This window comes from Nycticebus coucang, chromosome 5 (assembly GCF_027406575.1).
Source record: "Nycticebus coucang isolate mNycCou1 chromosome 5, mNycCou1.pri, whole genome shotgun sequence".
Taxonomy (NCBI): domain Eukaryota; kingdom Metazoa; phylum Chordata; class Mammalia; order Primates; family Lorisidae; genus Nycticebus; species Nycticebus coucang.
Window position 1 is genome coordinate 84,382,530 of NC_069784.1, and position 22,242 is coordinate 84,404,771.

At 39.3% G+C, this 22,242-nt stretch overlaps 1 protein-coding gene across 4 annotated transcripts in view; it reads right to left on the reverse strand.

The window, feature by feature from the left end:
- Positions 1-22,242, reverse strand: part of PDSS2 (decaprenyl diphosphate synthase subunit 2) — a 306,042-nt gene that overhangs the window by 188,196 nt on the left and 95,604 nt on the right. For 3 of the 4 annotated variants that reach the window (XM_053590490.1, XM_053590488.1, XM_053590487.1), the window contains exon 2: positions 12,971-13,105. The exons of the other annotated variant lie outside the window; for it this stretch is intronic. In XM_053590490.1, the coding sequence (XP_053446465.1) occupies positions 12,971-13,105 (135 nt within the window). The remainder of the gene's footprint in view (positions 1-12,970; positions 13,106-22,242) is intronic. 4 annotated transcript variants of the gene reach the window in all.

The window sequence follows — 22,242 nt, forward strand, 5'->3', positions numbered from 1 at the left end:
CTCAAGCGTTTGAAGTGGCAGTAAGCTATGATGATGCCACTGCATTCTAACTCAGGCACAGAGCAAGATCTTGTCTTAACAACAAAAATATAGAATTAGACACTGGAAATTGCCTTTGACTTTGGCTAGTTACTAGTCAACATAAAGCCCTCCTTTCAGGAAAAGATTTAAAACTTTTTCACCAATAACAAAACAATTTATGCAGCAATGTATAGGTAGGCTGATATGCATCATGTTATTTATACATAATAAACTGACTCTTAGCAGAGTAGATTAGTAGCTTAGCCCACCTACCTTTTTTTTTTTTTTTTTTTAACAGATGCCTGCCAGAACACCGGCTATTTTTTGTTATGGTTGTTGTTGTTGCAGTTTAGCTAGGGCAGGGTAGGAACCCACCACCCTCAGTATATGGGGCCAGCACCCTACCCACTGAGCCACAGGCACCGCCCAGACCACCTGCTTTTTGTGGTTTATTATACTTGCTTTTTTTTTTTTTTTTTTTGTAGAGACAGAGTCTCACTGTACCGCCCTCGGTAGAGCCGTGGCATCACATGGCTCACAGCAACCTCCAACTCCTGGGCTTACGCGATCCTCTTGCCTCAGCCTCCCCAGCAGCCTGGACTACAGGCGCCCGCCACAACGCCCGGCTATATACTTGCTTTTTAAGAGGCTGAATTTATTTTCTGTTTTTCCAAAAGCTCTGGTGAAGTAATGACTTCTGACATACAGTACGTTGAACATAGAGATTTTCCTTTTCTTGTTCAACATATAATTGCTGCATTTGTGCATGCTGTGTAAGTCGAAAATAACAATAAAAAGTTAATGAAGAAAATAAGTACTGGTTGTAATGAATTAGTAATATTGTTAGATTTGTATCTGGAGTTTATTTTTATTGTTGTGAGTGCAATACAATCCATAGGCATATGTAATTAAGCTGCACATGCTTCCATCTCTTGAGAGCTCCCTGAAAAAGAGCTTAGTTATCTTTAGGAAATTATTTTCAAAATTCAATTATTCTGCATAATCATTTAAAATCATTGTCAATAAGCACTCCTCACTGTTAAGGTTCTCATAGTACAAAAAGGTATACCTCTTAAACAGAATTTCATTGCTTTATAAGTATGAAATATAACCTCCTCTAAATTTATAAATAATTTTAGTTATACAAAATAATATGGACATATTCTCTTTGGTAAAAAGCTGAAATATTCCAAATAAGGACCCCTTGACTGTTCGCTTATACGTATTGCCAAATCTCCCTGTCACCTCTTCCCCAGACATTGTTACTACCAGGTGAGTGAGGTTTCTTCTAGACTCTTTTCTTCATATTCGTACATAATCTTAAAAAAGAAAATACCATTTATTTTTTTATTTTTTTTTTTGTAGAGACAGAGTCTCACTTTACCACCCTCGGTAGAGTGCCATGATGTCACAGGACCCACAGCAACCTCTACCTCTTGGGCTTTAGCGATTCTCCTGCCTCAGCCTCCCGAGCAGCTGGGACTACAGGTACTTGCCACAACGCCCGGCTATTTTTTGATTGCAGTTCAGCTGGGGCTGGGTTTGAACCCGCCACCCTCGGTATATGGGGCCGGCGCCCTACTCACTGAGCCACAGGCGCCACCCGAAAATACAATTTTTAAAAATGCTGTATGCTTGAATATTACTCATGTCATGTTTATATAATTGAGCTATACATAATGTGATCAACATGTTCCTATTTAAGCCTCATTTCTAAAGAAGTTTTTTGATTTGGTCAATCTGCAAAGGAAATACAGTTTGCTGATTTTATCTGACATTTGTAGGTGCTAGATGATTTCCAATGTGTGGAATGAAGGTGAGAATTGAGAGACAGTCACAGCCTACTGTTAACTATAATTAGAATTATAGTTATAACAAGTCATCAGATGTTAATTAGTATCATATTAAAATGATAAACTATGAATTACAATAGATATAGCTGAGACCAAGTCTAATTCTCTAAATTTAAAGGTTTATTAAAAAAAAAAAAAAAAAAAACTGGCCTCTTTTAGTTTTTTATATTCCCCACTTCCCGTCTTAAGATTATTTCACATAGGCCTCCAAATAGTCTATCATTACTTCCTCTAAAACCACACTGAGCCTAACCAACTTTCTTTTTTTTTTTTTGTAGAGACAGAGTCTCACTTTATGGCCCTTGGTAGAGTGCCGTGACCTCACACAGATCACAGCAACCTCCAACTCCTGGGCTTAGGTGATTCTCCTGCCTCAGCCTCCCGAGCAGCTGGGACTACAGGTGCCCGCCACAACACCCGGCTATTTTTTGGTTGCAGTTTGGCGGGGGCTGGGTTTGAACCCGCCACCCTCGGTATATGGGGCCGGCGCCCTACCGACTGAACCATAGGCGCCGCCCTAACCAACTTTCATTTAGAGGAGAAAATATTGTTAAGAGCGGTAATTCGATTTAAAGATATTTTTTCTAAGTTTAACTAATAGCTATGTTTACACTGCTTTCTGTGATAAGTTCTTGAATCTCAACAATTACCTTAATATGTACAGACACTTTTTGACTTACCCATCATAAAGTCAAAAAAATGTAAGTTGAGCCATCATAAGTCAACGACCATCTGCATATTATATTATTATTATTATTTTCTCACTATGCTGTCCTTGGTAGAGTGCCGTTGTGTCACAGCTCACAGCAACCTCCAACTCTTGGGCTTAAGTGATTCTCTTGCCTCAGCCTCCCAAGTAGCTAGGACTACAGGCACCTGCCACAACGCCTGGGTATTTTTTTGCTGCAGTTGCCATTGTTGTTTAGCTGGCCTGGTCCGGGTTTGAACCTGCCAGCCTTGCTGGATGTGGCCAACGCCGTGACCACTGTGTTATGGGCACCGAGCCCCCTCTGCGAATTATTAATTGAACTATGATCAATTGAATAATACACTGAGTTGAGTGAAGAATTAGCACTGTTGCCAAGAAATTGATGGCGTCCATCTTAACACAGAAAAAGCTAATCTAAAGATGTAATTTTGCGTTATCCCTGCTTCTTCTTAAAAAAATCCATACGCATTTTCTTACAATGTTTGGTCTTGTCAAAGTGGCCAAAAGATAAAAGTTCAGGTCAGCCTGTGGACTACACGGCTCTCATTCTGATAGCATACTAGTGCTTCTAAGCTAACTCTACCTGTTCATGTCCTTTGTCCGTGCTTTTGTGGTGTTATCTTCTTCTGAATTTATAAGATCTTAAACTGATTTGTATGTTAAAACCTTGCCCTTGGTCATGTATGTTGGAAATGTTTTTATACTCTGGGCATTTGTCTTTTGGCTTTATGGGATTTTTTTACCACTGAAGAATTTTTCATGCAAATATCTTAATCTTTTCATTTATAGTTTCAGGGTTTTGGAACTTTTTAGCAAGTTCTTCTTTGTTCCAAGATTAAATACTACTTCTAGTAATCATAGCTATAACTTGGCCATGATCGCGTAGTCATTGCTATCTATGTGCTAGGAACATGATGGATCCTGGAGTAATGTGGATAAAAAACTACCACCTGAACTACGTTTAAAATCACTTAGAGCATACAGTCTTCTCTTACCAGCGTTATAAAGAAACACAGAAAATGATAGGTTCGTAATTTTATTCTTATTCATCAGCTCACCTGCCACACAAAAGTCACATAGGAAATAAAGGTACTTGTTTTATAAATAGAATTAGTATGCTTTAAATTTGCCAATATCCATTATGTATGTTGGCAAATAGAGCAGCTAAACGGCAGAAATGCCAACTATTACTTTACTTCACATTTTAATTACTCATTTAATGTTTTTTCATTCTTGCATGTTCTACGTATATCTGAATTGATCTCTATAGGAAAAGGAGAAGGGACAAAGCCAGGTAGGCAAGAAGAAGGTGGCGACACTTCCGTAAATGAACATGTGTGTCCCAGGACACAAGGTGAGCCTCACAGTTCCACAAGTCAGTCCCCCTGCGGCATTCTGAGGGCAGTAGGGACACCACCGCTGCAATGGGCCCCCAGCAGCAGCTTAGACGAAATGGAGTTAAGGACAATACAACTTCGGGCTTTACAGATACCAGAAATGAAGCTGCAGATAACAGAGGTGAGTAAAGAAAATGTAATAAAGAAACGAGTAGGTTGAAATATGAAGGAAAAAACAAAATAAAGAAAATAAATTTTTAAGGAGACTCAAAAATGTCACTGGATATTACATGACACTTTTTTGTTACATCATGTTATTTTCTGTTTGGGGGTGATATTTTAGTGAAACAGTTTTCCTTCTTTAAATGTCACATTATACATTGTTTTACGTAATAATTAGGTTTAAAATTAAGACTTTCATGAAGAGTGCTTTAGAGTCTGATTACATGTCATATCCTGAATTAGAGGTTGCAAAGGATGCAAGGTAAAGTCACTATAAGTTGCAGTTCATGTTAAACTACTCCAGAAGGCAGATACTGTCAAATGTGTGATTAAAATGTTTGTTTCAGTCTAGAACACTTAGGTTATATCAACGACCCAGTCATTTGGACAACGATTTAAGTCAGAGGTTCTCAACCTGTGGGTTGCGACCCACAGGAACTGTATGAAAGGGTCGTGGCATTAGGAAGGTTGAGAACCACTGATTTAAATGTACACTGTGTCCAAGGCTCTGGTGAGAAATAAAGGTATACAAAGCTAAGTGTCTGAGCTGAAGGAGTGAGAAACCTAATCAAGGACACGCAGCAGCAGACACAGGCCTGAAAGAACAAGAGACGATATTTGTGAAGCACATTCTGTGTTTAAGGCAGTGTTCTAAGGCTTTTAGACATACTACCTTCTTCCTTCATCTACCTACAAGGCACACAGAGTTTACCTAACTTTTCTGGGGTCCCACAGCTAGTAAGTGATAGAATAAAGATTTGAACCCAGACAATTTATAATCAATATGCTATTTCTTCACATGCTTGATCAATTAATGTGGGACCTCAGACAGTCACTTCGCCTTTCTGAGCCTTGCTTTTCTCCTTGGTGAAAATGTTATTTCTGCCCCACAGAATTCCCATTAGGGAGCCAAGTTAGGCATCTTGAAATAGAAGAACATTTACCAAGCTTTTGCAGCAGTCCACAAGATGTACTACTGACAGGAGCCAAAGGGTTCTATAGGCAAATAATTTGGTAATCTCCTCTTAAAGATTTGTGATACGCATCAGATGTATGTAAAACTCCTGACAATTCTGAATGAAGAAATCTTTTAAACTCTGTTTAACCTGGCATACCTGTACTTATTTCACCATAGGACCTTTTATTGCACTAAACAGTTATGCCCTTTCCCTGGAACAGAAATTGGGAGATGTTGACAGGAAAAGAGAAATAATATCATAGGACCTAATGGGTCTGAGTCTGGCTCAGCCAATTTTTAACTGCATGCTAAGGGCAAAAATTCCATAGCCTCTCTAAGCCTCTGCTTTCCCTCTCAGCTCTTGCCTAGTCTACTTCAGTAATTCCTTGGCTGACTCTATCTCTTGGACCTTACCTCTTGGGGTCATCTTCTAAGCATCAGTTAATCATGCTGTAGAGCACAAACATATTATTGTGTCCCTCTTTCTTAAATATCTTGGTGACAATAACTAAGAATAAGAGGAAACACAGGATGCTTACCATGTCCTGCATTATGCTGTTTACTCATTTAATGCTTCAAACCACAGGTGGTGCAGTCTGTTTCCAGATTCCAAGTCCACTCTGCTGTCCCCAGAATGGCTTCCCACTGCTTCTCCAGGATACATCCCTTAGAAAAGGGGGGCTACATCTCTGATCCCTTTTTGCAAAGGAAGATCCTGCTAAATTAGTAAATCTGATAATACAAACTGGGGCAGAGAGATAGCTAACCCTAACCCATACAAAACATCAGAACTCCAGGCCCTGGTTCCAGCCAGAACATCCTGTTAAGCTTTTTCCTGCTCCCATCTTCCACATCCTGGTTATGCCTTTACAGCCCATTGGCTACATAGCAGCCTGGCTCATCTTTTAACATGTAAATCAGACCATATTCTTCCCCAGCTAAACAAACAAACTAGAACATTCTTTTCTTTTTTTTTTTTTTTTTTGTAGAGACAGAGTCTCACTTTATGGCCCTCGGTAGAGTGCCGTGGCCTCACACAGCTCACAGCAACCTCCAACTCCTGGGCTTAAGCGATTCTCTTGCCTCAGCCTCCCAAGTAGCTGGGACTACAGGTGCCCGCCACAACACCCAGCTATTTTTTGGTTGCAGTTTGGCCGGGGCCGGGTTTGAACCCGTCACCCTCGGTATATGGGGCCGGCGCCCTACTCACTGAGCCACAGGCGCCGCCCACAAACTAGAACATTCTTCGACTCTTTCCTTCCCAGTTAATTAGAACAAAATCTAAAATTCTGGGTGGTGCCTGTAGCTTAAGGAGTAGGGTGCTGGCCCCCCTGCTGAGGGAAGCTGGGGCGGGGGTTTAAGCCGAGCCCTGGCCAAAAACTGCAACAACAACAAAAATAAATAAATAAATAAAATAAAATTCTTACCAAGACCTATCAGGTCCTACCTGATCTAGCCTCTGGCTCTCTTCTTTATCTTTCACAAATCTTCCCTTCATTCACTCTGAAATAATCATACTGGCCTTCTTCCTTGAATATGCCAGGCTCATTCCTACCTCAGGGCATTTGCACATGCTGTTCCCTCTGCTCCGTATCCTTCTGTGGCTACCTCCACATCATTCCAGACTCAGGTGATCCACCTCCTCAGAGGATCTTCCTTGACCAACTTCTTTGAAGTAGTAACACCCCCCCTCAGTATACACAAATGCCAGTCACTCTTTACCCTGTTTTTCAGTATTTTCTTCAAAGGACTTAAAATTTACTGAAATTTTCTTAATTGTTTGTTTCTTGCATATTTTTTCTCTCTCTATTAGAATGTAAGCTCTCCCTAGTAGGACATAAGTCTGTTTCTCTACTTGACATTTTTCCTAGTAGCCAAACTGGCAATGAGTAGACACTAAACAACACCTGAATGAATGCCTGAATAATCTTTAAACCCTAAAATGTAACTGGCTTAACAAATAAATTTTTCCTCTCATACATCAAGTCTACGTGGATGTTCCTGATGGGCATGTAGCTTTCCTCCAAGAGTGATTCAGGAATACAGGCATTTTTCATCTTAAATGGGTCTCTTTCCAAATTATCTACTCAAGGAGTAACACATGCAAGATTTTTGTGGTCAGGTATCACTTCTGCTCATACCCTATTGTCTAGATCTCAGCACATGGCCCATCAGCTGCAAGGGAAGCTGGGAGATGTAGTTCAGCTGGATACTCAAGAAGAAAAGAAAATGTGTTTGGCATGCTTCCTTCAGTCTCTTCCACCATATATTGAGAAATTTCAGTGAATGAAGGTAGAATTAAGTTTGTGGTCTATTTTTAACTTCTAGGTAGACAGGGAAAATGAGTCAGTTCGTGATAAAGGAACTGATACAGCAGACAAATTAGTTAAAAAATTCACCTGAATTAGAAAAATCTACTTTCTCAATTATGGCTAGAGATACTTGCTAATTTAGCAATACTTTTTTGACTAGTTTTGCAACCCATATTTTAAAAGCCTGGGTTGGTAAAATGAACCTAAAGCCCATGGCCTCATTGACAAAAAAAGGCTATTTTACATATTTATAGCACATTTTTATAAATGTGGCTCTCTTGCCTGTTTTTTAAAATGAGGTGATTACATTTTAGCCTAAATTCTGCCTTTCTTGGCCACCAGGTGATAAGTTTACTAGATACACCCACAAGCTCCAGTTATACCTTTAAGGCCAAACAAGAGATGAAGCTTGGTCCCTTAGTAATTTACTCAGATCCAATTATCTGACATTAAAGCCAAGTTTATGAGAGAAAACACCAACAGTGTAAATCCCACTAGTCTGGAGATGAATTAAAAAGCACCTCAAATGTTAAAAAATTCACTGTGGCTGAGTGCCTTGAGGTTTCTCCATACTTCCTTCCAGAAAGGTTGTACTAGTTTGCAGTCCCACCAGCAGTGTAAAAGTGTTCCCTTCTCTCGCATGAATCCTATGTACTCAATCTTGATATGAGGACAATTAATGACAATTAAGGTTATGGGGGGGAAGCAGAAAGAGGGATGGAGGGAGGAGGGTGGGGCCTTAGTGTGTGTCACACTTTATGGGGGCAAGACATGATTGCAAGAGGGACTTTACCTAACAATTGCAATCAGTGTAACTGGCTTATTGTACCCTCAATGAATCCCCAACAATAAAAAAAAAAAAAAAATTCACTGTGGCATTATAGATACAAGCCTCCAGCAAAATTTACACTTGAACAATTAAAGAAGCAGGAGCTAAACAATGACTTCAGGGGTAGAGAAACAAATTAACGCATTCTCATAGTACTATACCAAATTACTTCTTCACATTAACAAGTGGGTAAAGCACCCAAACACCCCAGTGAGTTACTAGATCAAGTTTGGTTGCAGAAAATAGCCTGGAACTATTTGCCAGAATTATTCCCTAAATGTAATTGTGGATTCTATACACTTGAGTATGAAACTTATTTATGTTATTTGGCAAGTTTTTATGTTCATTATGTATATCTATTCTTTTGTAAAGTACTTTTACTCAGACTGCTTAGATTACAAAAACCGCCTACCAAATGTTATGTGAATGATCAGAAGTAATGCAATTGTTTCTAGAGGGTAGGTAAGAACTTAAAGGGCCAAAGTTTCACATTATCCGTGCATACACTGTACACTATGTTGTACACATGGATCAGAGCACCTGCCTAGTACAATGATGACACACTTTAGAATAAAAATAGGACTGCAATCCCAAAATTATCACTGTCTACCTAGAATATTTTAGAAGAGTTTTAACCTCAATATTGGTCATCTCTTCTATAAAATGGGGATTCACTTATCCAACAAATATTTACTGATCACCTATTATGCATCAAGTAGTGCTTTCCGAGAGTTATTTTAGGATTAGAGATAATAAAACATAGCTGGTGTTCTTTAGATGACATGGGGTTACCCAAGTGTACAAGCACATGACTGACCAATAAGACAGAGTCGCAGTCAGCAGACTAAAAGCCGATGGAATTCCGAACAGGCAACAGAGATACATACATGGGATATAGGTAGTGAGAGGTCATTTGCTTCCCAGGGACTAACAGGTTACTAGTTGTTCCAAATCTTTATGTATTTTCTTAAGTGATCTCAATTAAACTTAGCTAAGGGTTTATCTTATCTATGACCCCAAATTTTCTACAAAATTTATAAGGTAAACTTTAGAGCTCTAATCCAAAAAGGTTTTAGGGAAGGATGTGCATGTATTAAAGATTTGCCAAGTAACTTTTCATTTAAAATTTTTTGAAGAGTTTTCTCCGCACTTTCTTCCAAGATTTTCATCATTTTGTGTCTTAGATTTAAATCTCTTATCCATCTTGAGTCAATTTTTGTAAGTGGTGAAAGGTGTGGGTTGAGTTTCAGTCTTTTACATGCGGTTATCCAGTTCTCCCAGCACCATTTGTTGAATAGGGATTCTTTTCCTCACTGTATGCTTTTGTTTGGTTTATCACATCACATAGCAAGTAGAGACTGATTTCATCTCTTGGTTTTCTTTTTTTTTTTTTATTTATTATTATTATTTTTTTTACTTATTTTTTTTTCATCTCTTGGTTTTCTACTCTGTTCCACAGTCTATGTCCCTATTTTTGTGCCAATACCATGCTGTTTTGATTACTGTGGACTTGTAATATAGCCTTAAATCTGGTAGGGTGATGCTTCTGACTTTGTTTTTATTACTAAGAATAGCCTTAGCTACACTGGTTTTTTTCTGAACTGAGGAAAGATTTTATGACAAAGACTTCAGCGGACATCTCAAAAACAAAAATTAACAAATGTGACTTAATTAAGCTAAGGACGCAACAGGTAAAGCGAAAAGACAACCTTCAGAATGGGAAATATTTGCAGGGTATCAATCTGACAAAGGGTTCATAACTAGAATCTACAAAGAACTCAAATTAATCAACAGAAAAAGAGTAAACACTCCCATCTACCTCTGGGCAAGAGACATGAACAGAACCTTCTCTGATGAAGACAAGATGAAAAGCTAATAAACATTTGAAAAAATGGTCATTGTCCCTAATCATCAGAGAAATGCAAATCAAAACCACCCTGAGATATCACCTAACCCCCGTGAGAATGGCCCACATCACAAAGTCTCAAAAGGTACAGATGCTGGCGTGGATGTGCAGAGAAGGGAACACTTTTACACTGCTGGTGGGACTGAAAACTAATACAACCTTTATGTAAGGAAGAATGGAGAATCCTCAAAGAACTCAAATTAGACCTCCCATTTGATTCTGCAATCCCATTACTAGGCATCTACCCAGAAGAAAAAAAATACTTTAATCATACGGACATTTGCGTTAAAAGACTGTTTATCGAAGCTCAATTTACAATTGCCAAAATGTGGAAGCAACCTAAATGCTCACCAACCCAAGAATGGATTAACAAGCTGTGGTATATGTATACCATGGAATACTATTCAGCCATTAAAAAAGATGGAGACTTTGCATCTTTTGTATTAACCTGGATAGAGGTGGAACATATTCTTCTTAGTAAAGCATCATAAGAATAGGGAAGCAAGAATCCAATGTACTGAATTCTAATATGAAGGCAGTAGATGATCTAATACAAGGGATGGGGTAGGGAATCAGGGATCAGGTAGAGGGGAGGAGGGAAGGTGCTGGGGGGATCACAGTGTATGGCATACCTTTTGGGGGTAGGCCACAATTACAAGAGGGACTTTTACCTAACAACTGCAATCAGTATAACCTAATTCTTTGTACCCTCAATGAATCCCAAACAATTAAAAAAAAAAAAAAAAAAGGGCAGGCAATTTGAGCTTAAAAAATAAATAAATAAAATATTTTCAAGAAACACAAGATTTTTTTGGTGCACTGAATTAATGACTAGTCTACACTGAAATATATTCTTTGAAACAGACTAAAAAGGTGAAATGGAATCAAGAAAAAAAAACCCACATGAGATTTGGATGGAAGAAAATTACAGTTAGAGCTTCAACTTTCTCCATTTTGCCAGCTGTATCATCTGAAAAAGTTTCCAGATTTTTTTTTTTTTTTTTTTGCGGTTTTTGGCCAGGGTTAGGTTTGAACCCGCCACCTCTGGCATATGGGGCTGGCGCCCTGCCTTTGAGCCACAGGCACCGCCCAAGTTTCCAGATTTTTAAATCAAAGTTTTCTTTTCTTTTTTTTTTTTTTTTGTGGCTTTTGGCTGGGGCTGGGTTTGAACCCACCACCTCCAGCATATGGGACAGGCGCCCCACTCCTTGAGCCACAGGCACCACCCGAAATCAAAGTTTTCTTAAGAGTAAAATAAGTGTAACAATCCTTACCTATGGCATTATTGTTAATATAAAGCTAAAATAGGATGGATGACTTTCATAAAAATGATTAGTAACCTAAAATCACTAAACAAATAAAAATTATTTCAGTGTAAGTAGGTAATGAAAGTGACCCCAACATATCCCTTACAGAGAAGATACTAAGAATGGATAAATGGTACAAGGTTTAAAAAAGAAAAAAATTACATTGGCTGGAAGAGCAGGTATTTGTAGCCACAATAGTAATATCTGCTTTTTAGTAAGGATCATTGGACTTCATAGCTGGTAAGAAAGAGTCATCTCTAAATATTATGGAAGAAAAAAATAATGTAAGTAAGACTGCTAGGATTCAAAAAATATCAAAGATGTAGACTGATTTTTAAAGTAAATCAACAAGGTCAATTAGCTGTAAGTCAAAGTTTCTAGAAATGCTTCTTTTTGTGAAAACAATTTTCTCATCTAGGGTTGTTTAACATTTGTCAAAGTCCACCTGCAGATTATTATTGCTATATAAACTTTTAACACAGCGTTAAACATACTGCTAGAATTAAATAAAATTATTCCTCACATAGTTACTAAAAACATATGTAGTTATTTTTTAAAACAAAACTGAAAAATTTAAGTTCATTTTATATGCAGCAAAAAATGAGTAATATGTACAGACTTAGAAATTTGTTTTTTAATCTAAATATGTAAGATATAAAATTTTCTTATTCCAGTAACCAGTAAAAAAGTAGATTCCTTCTAAATGGTAGAAACATCAATCTTTATACAACTAGATATTACATTGAGTAGGTTTAAAAATCCAAAAAAATCTGAGCTAAGTGACACACAGGTGTCTAAAGAGACACAATGATAACCATAATGGGGTTTGGGTGGGGAGGGTGGTGGATAGAAGCCTTTAAATACCCAAGGTACAAGCATAGAGCTAACCAAGACTGACTTATTAGAAACAATAGAAATCTTTTTTTTTTTTTTTTTTCAGACAAACTCAGGCTCAAGCCTCCCGTGTATCTGGGATTAAAGGTCCCTGCCACAACACCTAGCTAGTTTTCAGAGACGGGGTCTCACTCTTCCTCAGGTTGGTCTCCAACTCCTGAGCTCGAGCAATCCACCCACCTCAGCCTCCCAGAGTGGTGGGATTACAGGCGTGAGCCACCAAGCCTGGGCTAGAAACCCATTTAATCTACCTACGAATCAGAGGATGACAAAGAGCTAAATAATGATCTTTTCACTGATCACTGTTCAGTAAAAGAAAACACAATTTCGGGCAGCGCCTGTGACTCAGTCAGTAAGGCGCCGGCCCCATATACCGAGGGTGGCAGGTTCAAACCTGCCCCAGCCAAACTGCAACCAAAAAATAGCCGGGTGTTGTGGCAGGCGCGTGTAGTCCCAGCTACTCGGGAGGCTGAGGCAAGAGAATCGCTTAAGCCCAGGAGTTGGAGGTTGCTGTGAGCTGTGTGAGGCCACGGCACTCTACCTAGGGCCATAAAGTCTCTGTCTCTACAAAAAAAAAAAAAAGAAAACACAATTTCGAAAGCAATGTCTAATTTCTTCTTACCACGAGTAGATCCCACTGACCACGTCATAGTGCTGACACGAAGCATTCACACTGCTGGGCCCAGCTGCTTTAGAAATGAGTAACACCACCAAGCCCCTCAAATGCAGGTTTTGCCGGCTGTCATGTACAAGTTCCCTGCCAACAAGTAAAGAAAGAAAAGGATTAATATACCCTTGCAGGATCTGTCAGATCAAGCTATAAAATTACCATAAAGACACCTACAGGCCCTTCCTCTTTCTGTGTCTTCCCGCGGTCTACATCCCATACCTCTCAATCTGAATCATTCCCTCTGATAACAAGACCATGTTTCTAAACTGCCTCACGGTAGCTGATGGCAACATAAATTGTTTGGCTTAGACGAAGTGATATTGGCGGTAAGGGGGAGAAGTAAAAAAAAGATTTGATTTGTCTTCACAGGTAGAGAAGCAGCTCAGAGAATGAAAGGATTAAACCAAACCAAAACACTTAAAAAAATTATTTGATAAGGAAATGGAAATGAAATAAATGCTATTAGCAAAAATTGGACCATTTCTTATTACTTACAAAAAGCATTATCATTCTAGGCAATGATAGGGCTTTAACTTAGAATGTTTTGTTTTGTTTGCGATGAATTTTGAACTTTTATAATTTCTGCCGAAGCTAGGAATACTTTCTAGGCTTATGTTTTCTTTTTAAAGTATTATAAATGGTTGTCATATAAGAACTAAATGGCATCATAAAAAAGAGAAGAAAAGGAAAACTATGGGCAATACATTATAATAAATTAATATTCAGACCAATGCTAATGAGCACTAATCAAATAGCTTATATTACAGCATAAATAATAACACAAATATAGTTTTTTTTTTTTTTTTGTAGAGACAGAGTCTCACTTTATGGCCCTCGGTAGAGTGCCGTGGCCTCACACAGCTCACAGCAACCTCCAACTCCTGGGCTTAAGCGATTCTCTTGCCTCAGCCTCCCGAGTAGCTGGGACTACAGGCGCCCGCCACAACGCCCGGCTATTACAAATATAGTTTTTGTGGTTTTTGGCCGGGGCTGGGTTTGAACCTGCCACCTCTGGCATATGGGACCGGCGCCCTACTCCTTGAGCCACAGGCGCCACCCCACAAATATAGTTTTTGAATGTGGTGAAAAGTATTATAAATTAGTACTGTAATACTTCATTGAATTATTAAGACTTTCAAGCTAATTAAGCTAACAAAGCCCAAAAACCCCAGAACAGTCCTTTACTTAAAAATCTTTGCCCCGGTCCCATATACCGAGGGTGGCGGGTTCAAACCCACCCCCGGCCGAACTGCAACAAAAAAACAGCCGGGCATTGTGGCAGGCGCCTGTAGTCCCAGCTGCTTGGCAGGCTGAGGCAGGAGAATCGCAGAAGCCCAAGAGCTGGAGGTTGCTGTGAGCCGTGTGATGTCATGGCACTCTACCCGAGGGTGGTAAAGTGAGACTCTGTCTCTACAAAAAAAAAAAAAAAAAATCTTTGCCCCTCAAGCCTCCAAACAGAAATTTTTCAAAGGGCCCTTTCTTACCCTTCACCAGTTTCAAAATAAGACACATCTTTACTTTCTCTGCAAAGAAACAGCTATTATTCTTTCCCTGTCCATATTTTCTCCTCAAATAAGTGATTAACAGCAAGTTAGAAAAGGTTAGTGATTTTTTTTAAAGTTCTAATTTACCAGCAAAAGAAAATTAAAATAATAAAGTTACTTCACAATAGAAGCAAATAATCATCAGAAATGTCCCCAAACTATTACCATGTAACAATCTGCTTAAACCCTATGGAGCTGAATTGCAGGGAGGCTAGAAAGCACCCTATTTTGGAAACAGAAAATGTAAAATAAGTGTTCTAAATTTTTCACTTTGAATTGCAAATTTTAACTTAGACTACTAGATCCTTATTTATGTATTACTTGCAGTGAATCTTTAGTCTTCCTTTCTTTTATTATAATATTAAATAATTATAATATTAAAATCTGAATTGGCTTTTAATTTTAGAAAGAGAAAAAATGAAGGTGGGGGTATGTGTGTCTGTGTATTTTGGGGGTTGGGCCAGGTCAAGGACAAAGGGTCTGATTGCACAGTAAGTACTCCAGGAGGTGCAGCTGCGGACGAGTCTGACCAAGTCACCCTGATGCAGCAGCTCCGACAACATCTTCCTCAGACTTCTCAGAGATGGGACCTTTCACAGACACACACGTACTAGTACTCATAATGACAGCACCAAACACTTACATTGTGCTTTAAATATGGCTTTTTGTATGCTAGGAGTTCCCGTATAAATCTTAGTCCAGATTAACTAAATTATTTACAACTCTAAGAGGAAGGTACCACAATTAGCTTCATTTTACAGATGAGGACAATCGGGCACATAGATCAGGCAACTTATTCACAGTAACATGGCTGGTAGGTGACAGGGCCTCACCAGAGCCCGTATCTGAACCCAGGCCCACAGGCTTCGGAGTCCATATCTACCCTTAACCGTTATGCTATTTAACAACTCTCCATCAGCTTCATCTCATGCACAAAACTACGTGCTATGCCCAGTTAGAACAGTTGGTTTTATTTATTTATTTTTATTATTTTTTATTAAATTATAACTGTACATTGATGCATTTAAGGGGTTCAGTGTACTGATTTGATATACAATGTGAAATGTTTACATTAAACTAACACATCCATTGCAATTATACTCATTTCTTAGTAGTTTTGAAATGTACCATTCATCATGCACATTAGGTGAGGTCCCCCCAAATACCCTCCCTCCTCCCATATCCCCCCTCCCCCTCTCTCCTCTTCCCTTCTACTTTCTGGACTATAGTTATGTTTTGCGATTCGTATGAGTGTGTAGGTGGTTATATATTGATTTCATAGAACAGTTGGCTTTAGAACCAGACAAATGTAGGTCTGAAAAATTCTTCTGTCGTTGAGTAGCTGTACAATTAAGAGGCTGTCATATTTCTATAAAATGAGGGTAACAATGTCTGCCTTCTGTAGTCATTGTATGGAAGAGACAACTTGGGTAAAGTATCTAACCCTGGAAGCATGTGGCAGGTGATCCAGGCACCAGTAAATTACATTCTCTCTCCTTGTTAATTTTTTGCAATCTATTTTTCCTCAGCTCCTGTATTTTCTTTGTTCTACTCCCTTTCCCCTTCTATCTCTCAAAAAGTCTTCTCTACTAGCATATATAATCTCCTATAAATGTTGTTTTTCTACCTTCTCAAACAAGAAAGTTAAGGAATTCATCCCACTTCCCAATCATCATTATCACTGAAACACTTGTCCCTTTCAGAATGCACTACTGAAAACGTCAGGGAAAGAAACGGTAATGAACTGGCTGACAAAAATTAAGACAGTATTCAGAAAAGCAAACCTCTGACCAGTAATTTTCACACAAGGCAGTAGTTAACCTAAAGTACAGACTAGGAGCTTGAGTAAATTAAGTAACTGTTTCTAAAACACCATTTCTTTAAATTCACTTCATTAACACCCTTAAAAAAAAAAAGAACAGTACTGAATTAGACTCAAAAATTAGCTCACAACCAAAAGAGAATAAGACATTTTGTTCTTAAGGGAAGGAATTTAAAAAAAAGAAAAAATGAATGAAAAAAAATCCCTAAGATTCTAAGCTTACGGAAATAACATGTTCGATGTAGTCCAGGCCGTACTTCACCTGGAACACTGACTGATTCCCAGTGTCTCACTGAAGAGGGGCCCTGACAAGCTGGAGTATGTCCAGAAGACGGTGAAATCACATCAGGCCGCGTGAATGGATGCTAACTTGGAGAATAGTACAGTTGGTGTCCTCAAATTTATTCAGTCAAAAATAAAAAGGCAGGGGAGGATGCAGCGAGGAACACTGGAGACATGTGGTCTCCTTTCTTGCAGATAACCGTCTGGGCTAAAGAAACCGCAATAAAGCATGGCTGAGCTGTTTCAGGGATAAAACAAGGGCTGTGGGAGCACAGACAGGGGGCAACTAACACAGTGGTGGGGTGGGTGTCAAAGAGACCTCCCCGAGATCTAAAGGGAGGGAGCTGGGGGGAGGGCTTACAGTGGGGGTGAAAAGAAAAGTATTCTGAAGAGAAAAACAGTACAGTGAAAGACAGGAGGACAAAGCTGTTTCCAGAACTAATACGGCAAGAATACTGGATGTGGAGGGAAGAACTGGAGAAATAAAGTTGGAAGGGCAAAGGAGAGTTGCCTACTCATTTGAAAAGGTTCCACCTGAGTAGGAGATAATGCTAGTAAGTCAGTGGTTCTCAACCTTCCTAATGCCATGGCCTTTTAATACAGTTCCTGTGGGTTGTGACCCATGGGTTGAGAAGTTATTAATTTAGAGCAGCTGTTCTCAACAGGAACTGTACTACAGGGCCGTGGCGTTAGGAAGGTTGAGAACCACTGCTTTAGAGACTGACAGTAGTGGGGAGAAACTATACCAGGCTAATTTTGGCTCAGCATGAAGAAATGGAAAAACAGAGTAGCCTCTGGTAACGCAGAGCCCTTTGTTACTGGAGATGTTTAGGAAGCCGCATAGTTTCAGACACAACACAGTAGAGAGAAGCCTGGAATATTTGACATTGGAGGTTTTTTCCTTACTTTGTAGTCTATAGGATCTCACTTTACAACATTTAATTATCAAGTACTATAATATATGTGTAAAATCAGAAGACCTTCATTGTCATTAAAGTGTCATAAATGAAAGTAACATTTAACATCGTAAAATCTTTTTTACTAAAGTTCTACAGAATCATTTTCCTTTTAGCTAATATAAACAAAAACTTCACCATCCATACACTCATTCAGCCAACAAAGACTACACACCTTCCATATATCAGGCAGTGCTCTAGGCATGGAGCTGGCAGAGGCTACAGACAGATGGACAGATGGTCTAGAGAAACACAAGTAAATGTAAAACCACACGGGTAATAAATGCAACAAAGGAAAAACAGCGATAGTACCAGACAGCACAGAAATTTGTCAGGAAAGTCAGAGGCCTGAGTTGAGAGCTAAAGACAGGCCAGATGTAAAAGAGGGGTGTGGGAAGAGAACAGGTAAGGGGAGTGTACTTGCAGCACAGGAATGAGCACAAGCAAGGCTCATTAAGAGATGCGACTGGGGGCAGACAGGGACCACACCACAGGATGAACAGGCCATGAGAGGTTTGATCTTTATCCAACTGCAATGTGACAGCATCTTATTAAATAGCCAGTGACATAATCAGGCATTTTAAAAAATAAAACAAAAAGGTCTTCTATCATTAGGGTGGAAAAACGACTTGAAAGGAGAGATAGGAAGAAACCAAGTGGTACAAAGAGCCCAGTTAGAAGACTTTTGCAGTACTCAATAAAAAAAAATATGTGAGTAGCTTGGTGGACAAACTAGAGATATACCAGGCCCCAGACAATATTTTGGTTCAATTTACATATATGTTGCATATTACATAGTCCTGAAAAAAATTAGCAAATATAGAGATATCACTAATTTTAAATAATATTATTCTGAAAAGTCTACAAGTTGAATTAAAATTCTGCTCTAGATCTACAAGAGAGGAACAGTACACACTAAATAACACTAATATTTCAATAGCGAGACAGAGTCATGGAAATAAGGATCGAGTAGGGCAATTCTTACTGGGCAAGCCAGCTCTATACTCTTCTCACATTGTGCTTTAGATGACTGGCTACGGTCCTCACTATATCATCATATCTTTCCATAAATTTTTTGTTGTTGTTGTTGTTTTGAGACAGAATCTCACTTTGTCACCCTGGGTAGAGCGCCCTGGCATCACAGCTCACAGCAACCTCAAACTCTTGGGCTCAAGTGATTCTCTTGCCTCAGCCTCCCAAGTAGCTGGAATTACAGGTGCCTGCCACAATGCCGGGCTATTTTTAGAGACGGGGATCTCACTCTTGCTCATGCTGGTCTCAAACCTGTGGGCTCGGGCAATCCACCCGCCTCCATCTCCTAGAGTGCTAGGATTACAGGCCTGAGCTACCACGCCCAGCCTGTGTTCCACAACTATTACCTAATTTCTTTTCCTTACGCAATATCATAAATATCCCAAATACTCGAACCATCGCTATGGCACTTCTCCATACATCCTCCTCCAAGTAAGAGAAGCACACACAGAAATAAGAGCAGTAAGAAAAGAATCATAACAGTAGGTTCAAAACATGGTTAAACTGAATAGTACAAGGAACAGATCATGAAGACAGCAGAACAGAAAACAGCTATCAGTACACAGAAGAAGAATGAAAATTGCTTCTTGCCAGAAATGCCCCTTCCAATTAGAGACAGCATTCAGATTGAACCTGAAAGACGGTCAAATTTCCCTGAGTAGAGAAAAGCAGGAGAGGGGATGGCGATGGTGTTATTTGGAATGGAAAGAAGGGTATTTGAGAGAAACAGGATAAGCAGTGGTAACAGGGTTCAAGACCTGGGACTATCTATTTGTGGAATGTGTGAAGGGGAAAAGCCCAGAAAAACAGATAGACAAAAAAAAAAAAAAAAACAAACAAACAGATAAGACTAAAGCGTGAAGGGCCCTGAAAGTCAGGTTTGCAGTCTGAACTTTATTCTGTAGGCAGTCTGGAGCCATGGATGGTGTGTCAGCAAATGAGTAATGTGATTGGAGCTAAAGACTAAAACTGTCACTCTGGGCCTTTACTGTTACTCTGGCAGTAGCTATGTTGGGTGCAGGAGAAGGAGAAGAAAGATGAGTTAGCAGGAGCCTCTTCCAGTAGCGCAGGTGGGAGGTAATGAGGGCCTAAATTAGAGAAGCGGCAGTAGGGATGGAGAAGAAAAGCTGAATGCTGGCAGCAGCACGGAGGCGAAATCGGCTAGTTTGGCCAACTGACTGGATGAGGGAGACATAAAGGGAGGGATCAGGAAGCAAAGGAAAGCACAGGAAAGGGATGAATTTAAGATTTCAACCTGTTTGCTGATGGTACTGATGCTACCATTAGAAGGGACTGGAAAGGAGGAGAGCTGATGGGGAATTAATGAGTTCGGTTTTGGACATGCTAACTTTGAATGCAAGAAGGGCTTCCAGATGGAGACGCCCAGCGGGCAGCTGGAAGTGCTGTAGACACAGAGTTGGGCAGCATCTTCACAGGAATAATGGCTGAAGCAGTAGCAACTGATGGATGAGCTTTTGAGGGAAAAGAGAAAAGAAGGGAAGGAAGGGGAGGAGAAAAGAAGAGAAAGGGAATCTTAGAGAATTCTAATACTTAAGGGACTAACGGAGGGGAGCAACCAACATGAAGGAATGTATCATGTCTGCAAACAAATACAAGGAGTCCTCAGACACTGACAGCGCGCACAGACAAGCACAACGGAGGCAGAGAAGGGGAGATGCACAGACGCTGGGGCCAGCGGCTGCCTCTTCCAGGGGCTTTCACTGCACTTGCCACAAACCTCTAGTTTGGTACTTAACACACTAAATAATAAAAATGATAACAACGAGATAGACAGCAACAACTATAACATACTCCAATGCCAGGCATCTGCTGTTTTCAGGCATATGCTCTAATTCTCACAAAAACTATGAGAGGTAACTAGTAATATCTCTTTACAAACGAGAGAAATTAGCAAGAAGGCTCAGAAAAGTTAAATAATTACCAGACACACTAGTCAACTAATAACAGAAGTGCCAAGATTTAAACATAATTTAGATTCCAAAGGTCAGGTTTGCTCTACTTTGTGGCCTTGTTATTTAATTATTAATACTTGTTCAGAGAACTCTTTCACAAGGCTGTGAGACCCTTGAAGGGACTTTGGATGTCCTGTACCCAGAAGAGTGACACAGAATAGGGGAAGGAAGGGAGGGAGGGAGGAAGGGAGGGATGGATAGCGGGAGAGAGGGCAGGGATAAGGCAGCAGCCTCCACCTTATACATCTCCCCCAATATTACTATTCCCAGCTCTCCTCATCTCTCCTTCTGTTCTCCATTTGCCTCATTCAATCATTCAGCTCTGAAGTCTTAAGTCCCTCTTCCTAAATCATAATTTTTTAAAAAAGGACAGCCACACACAAGAAAAGCCCCAACACATTCTAGAAAACATGATGCTATTTTGATGCTATGTTGAAAAAAATTACTAACCATAAAAAGTATTCCCCATCAAAGGACCTATTCCTTAAGTTTAGAGAGAATTTAATGTATTACTGCGTTTATGTGCTTTGTTTCTTCATTTAGGAGAACTAACTGAATTCACTGTAGCATCAGTGCTCACAAGATGAAGGTGCCATGTCCAGTAAATAAAACAGATGACACAATAACTACAGAATGACTCTACTTATGAACAAATAAATACAATTCAATTTAATTATGTGTTAGTGCATGTTTATTTAAAGATGGAAATATTCAAGGTTAAAGTATAAGGAAGTTGGCTTGGTGCCAGGTCAAGCACTGGAGCTGGCGGGTTTGAATCCAGTCTGAGCCTGCCAACAACGACAACTACAACCAAAAAAAAAAAAAAAAAGCGAGGCATTGTGGCGGGTACCTGTAGTCCCAGCTACTTGCGAGGCTCAGACAAGTGACGCCACGGTACTCTACCAGGGCAACATACTGAGACTCTGTCTCCAAAAAAAAAAATGTTAAAGGCAGTAAGAAAATGAAGTAGAATGTAAGCTTTATTGGAAGGAGATAATGAATTTTCCAAAACAGATCACTGTTAAGAATGACGTGATATTTACCATTAAAATTAATAAAGAGAAAAAAATTAATACAAAAAACATATTGTTAAAAATATGAAATTAAGTTATATCACATGATGTCTGTGAAGTGTCAATGAAATATGTGTGTAAAATATTTCTGTAACCTGAAAAGTATATTATCACATTTATTTCAATTCCTGTGAAGATGAATTTATTAATTCATCTTTAATAATAAATTAAATGTACTCAGCCCTACTATGAAGCTAAATTATAGCTTTCACACGAAGGCTATAATCCAACTATAGCACAAGACCATGGGGAAAGGGCCAAGGAAGGGAGGAGGTTAGGGTGGAGAGAGAGTAATGGGTGGGGCCACACCTACAGTGCATCTTAGAATGGGTACAGACGAAACTTACTAAAGGCAGAATTCAAATGTCTACATAGAATAAGAAAATGCCATGAAGGCTACGTTGAACGTTTGATGAGAATATTTCAGATTGTATATGAAACCAGCACATGTACCCCTTGATTGCACTAATGTACACAGTTATGATTTAACGATTAAAAAAAAAAAAAAAAAAGAATTCTCCAAAGTAACCAGACCAGCCAAG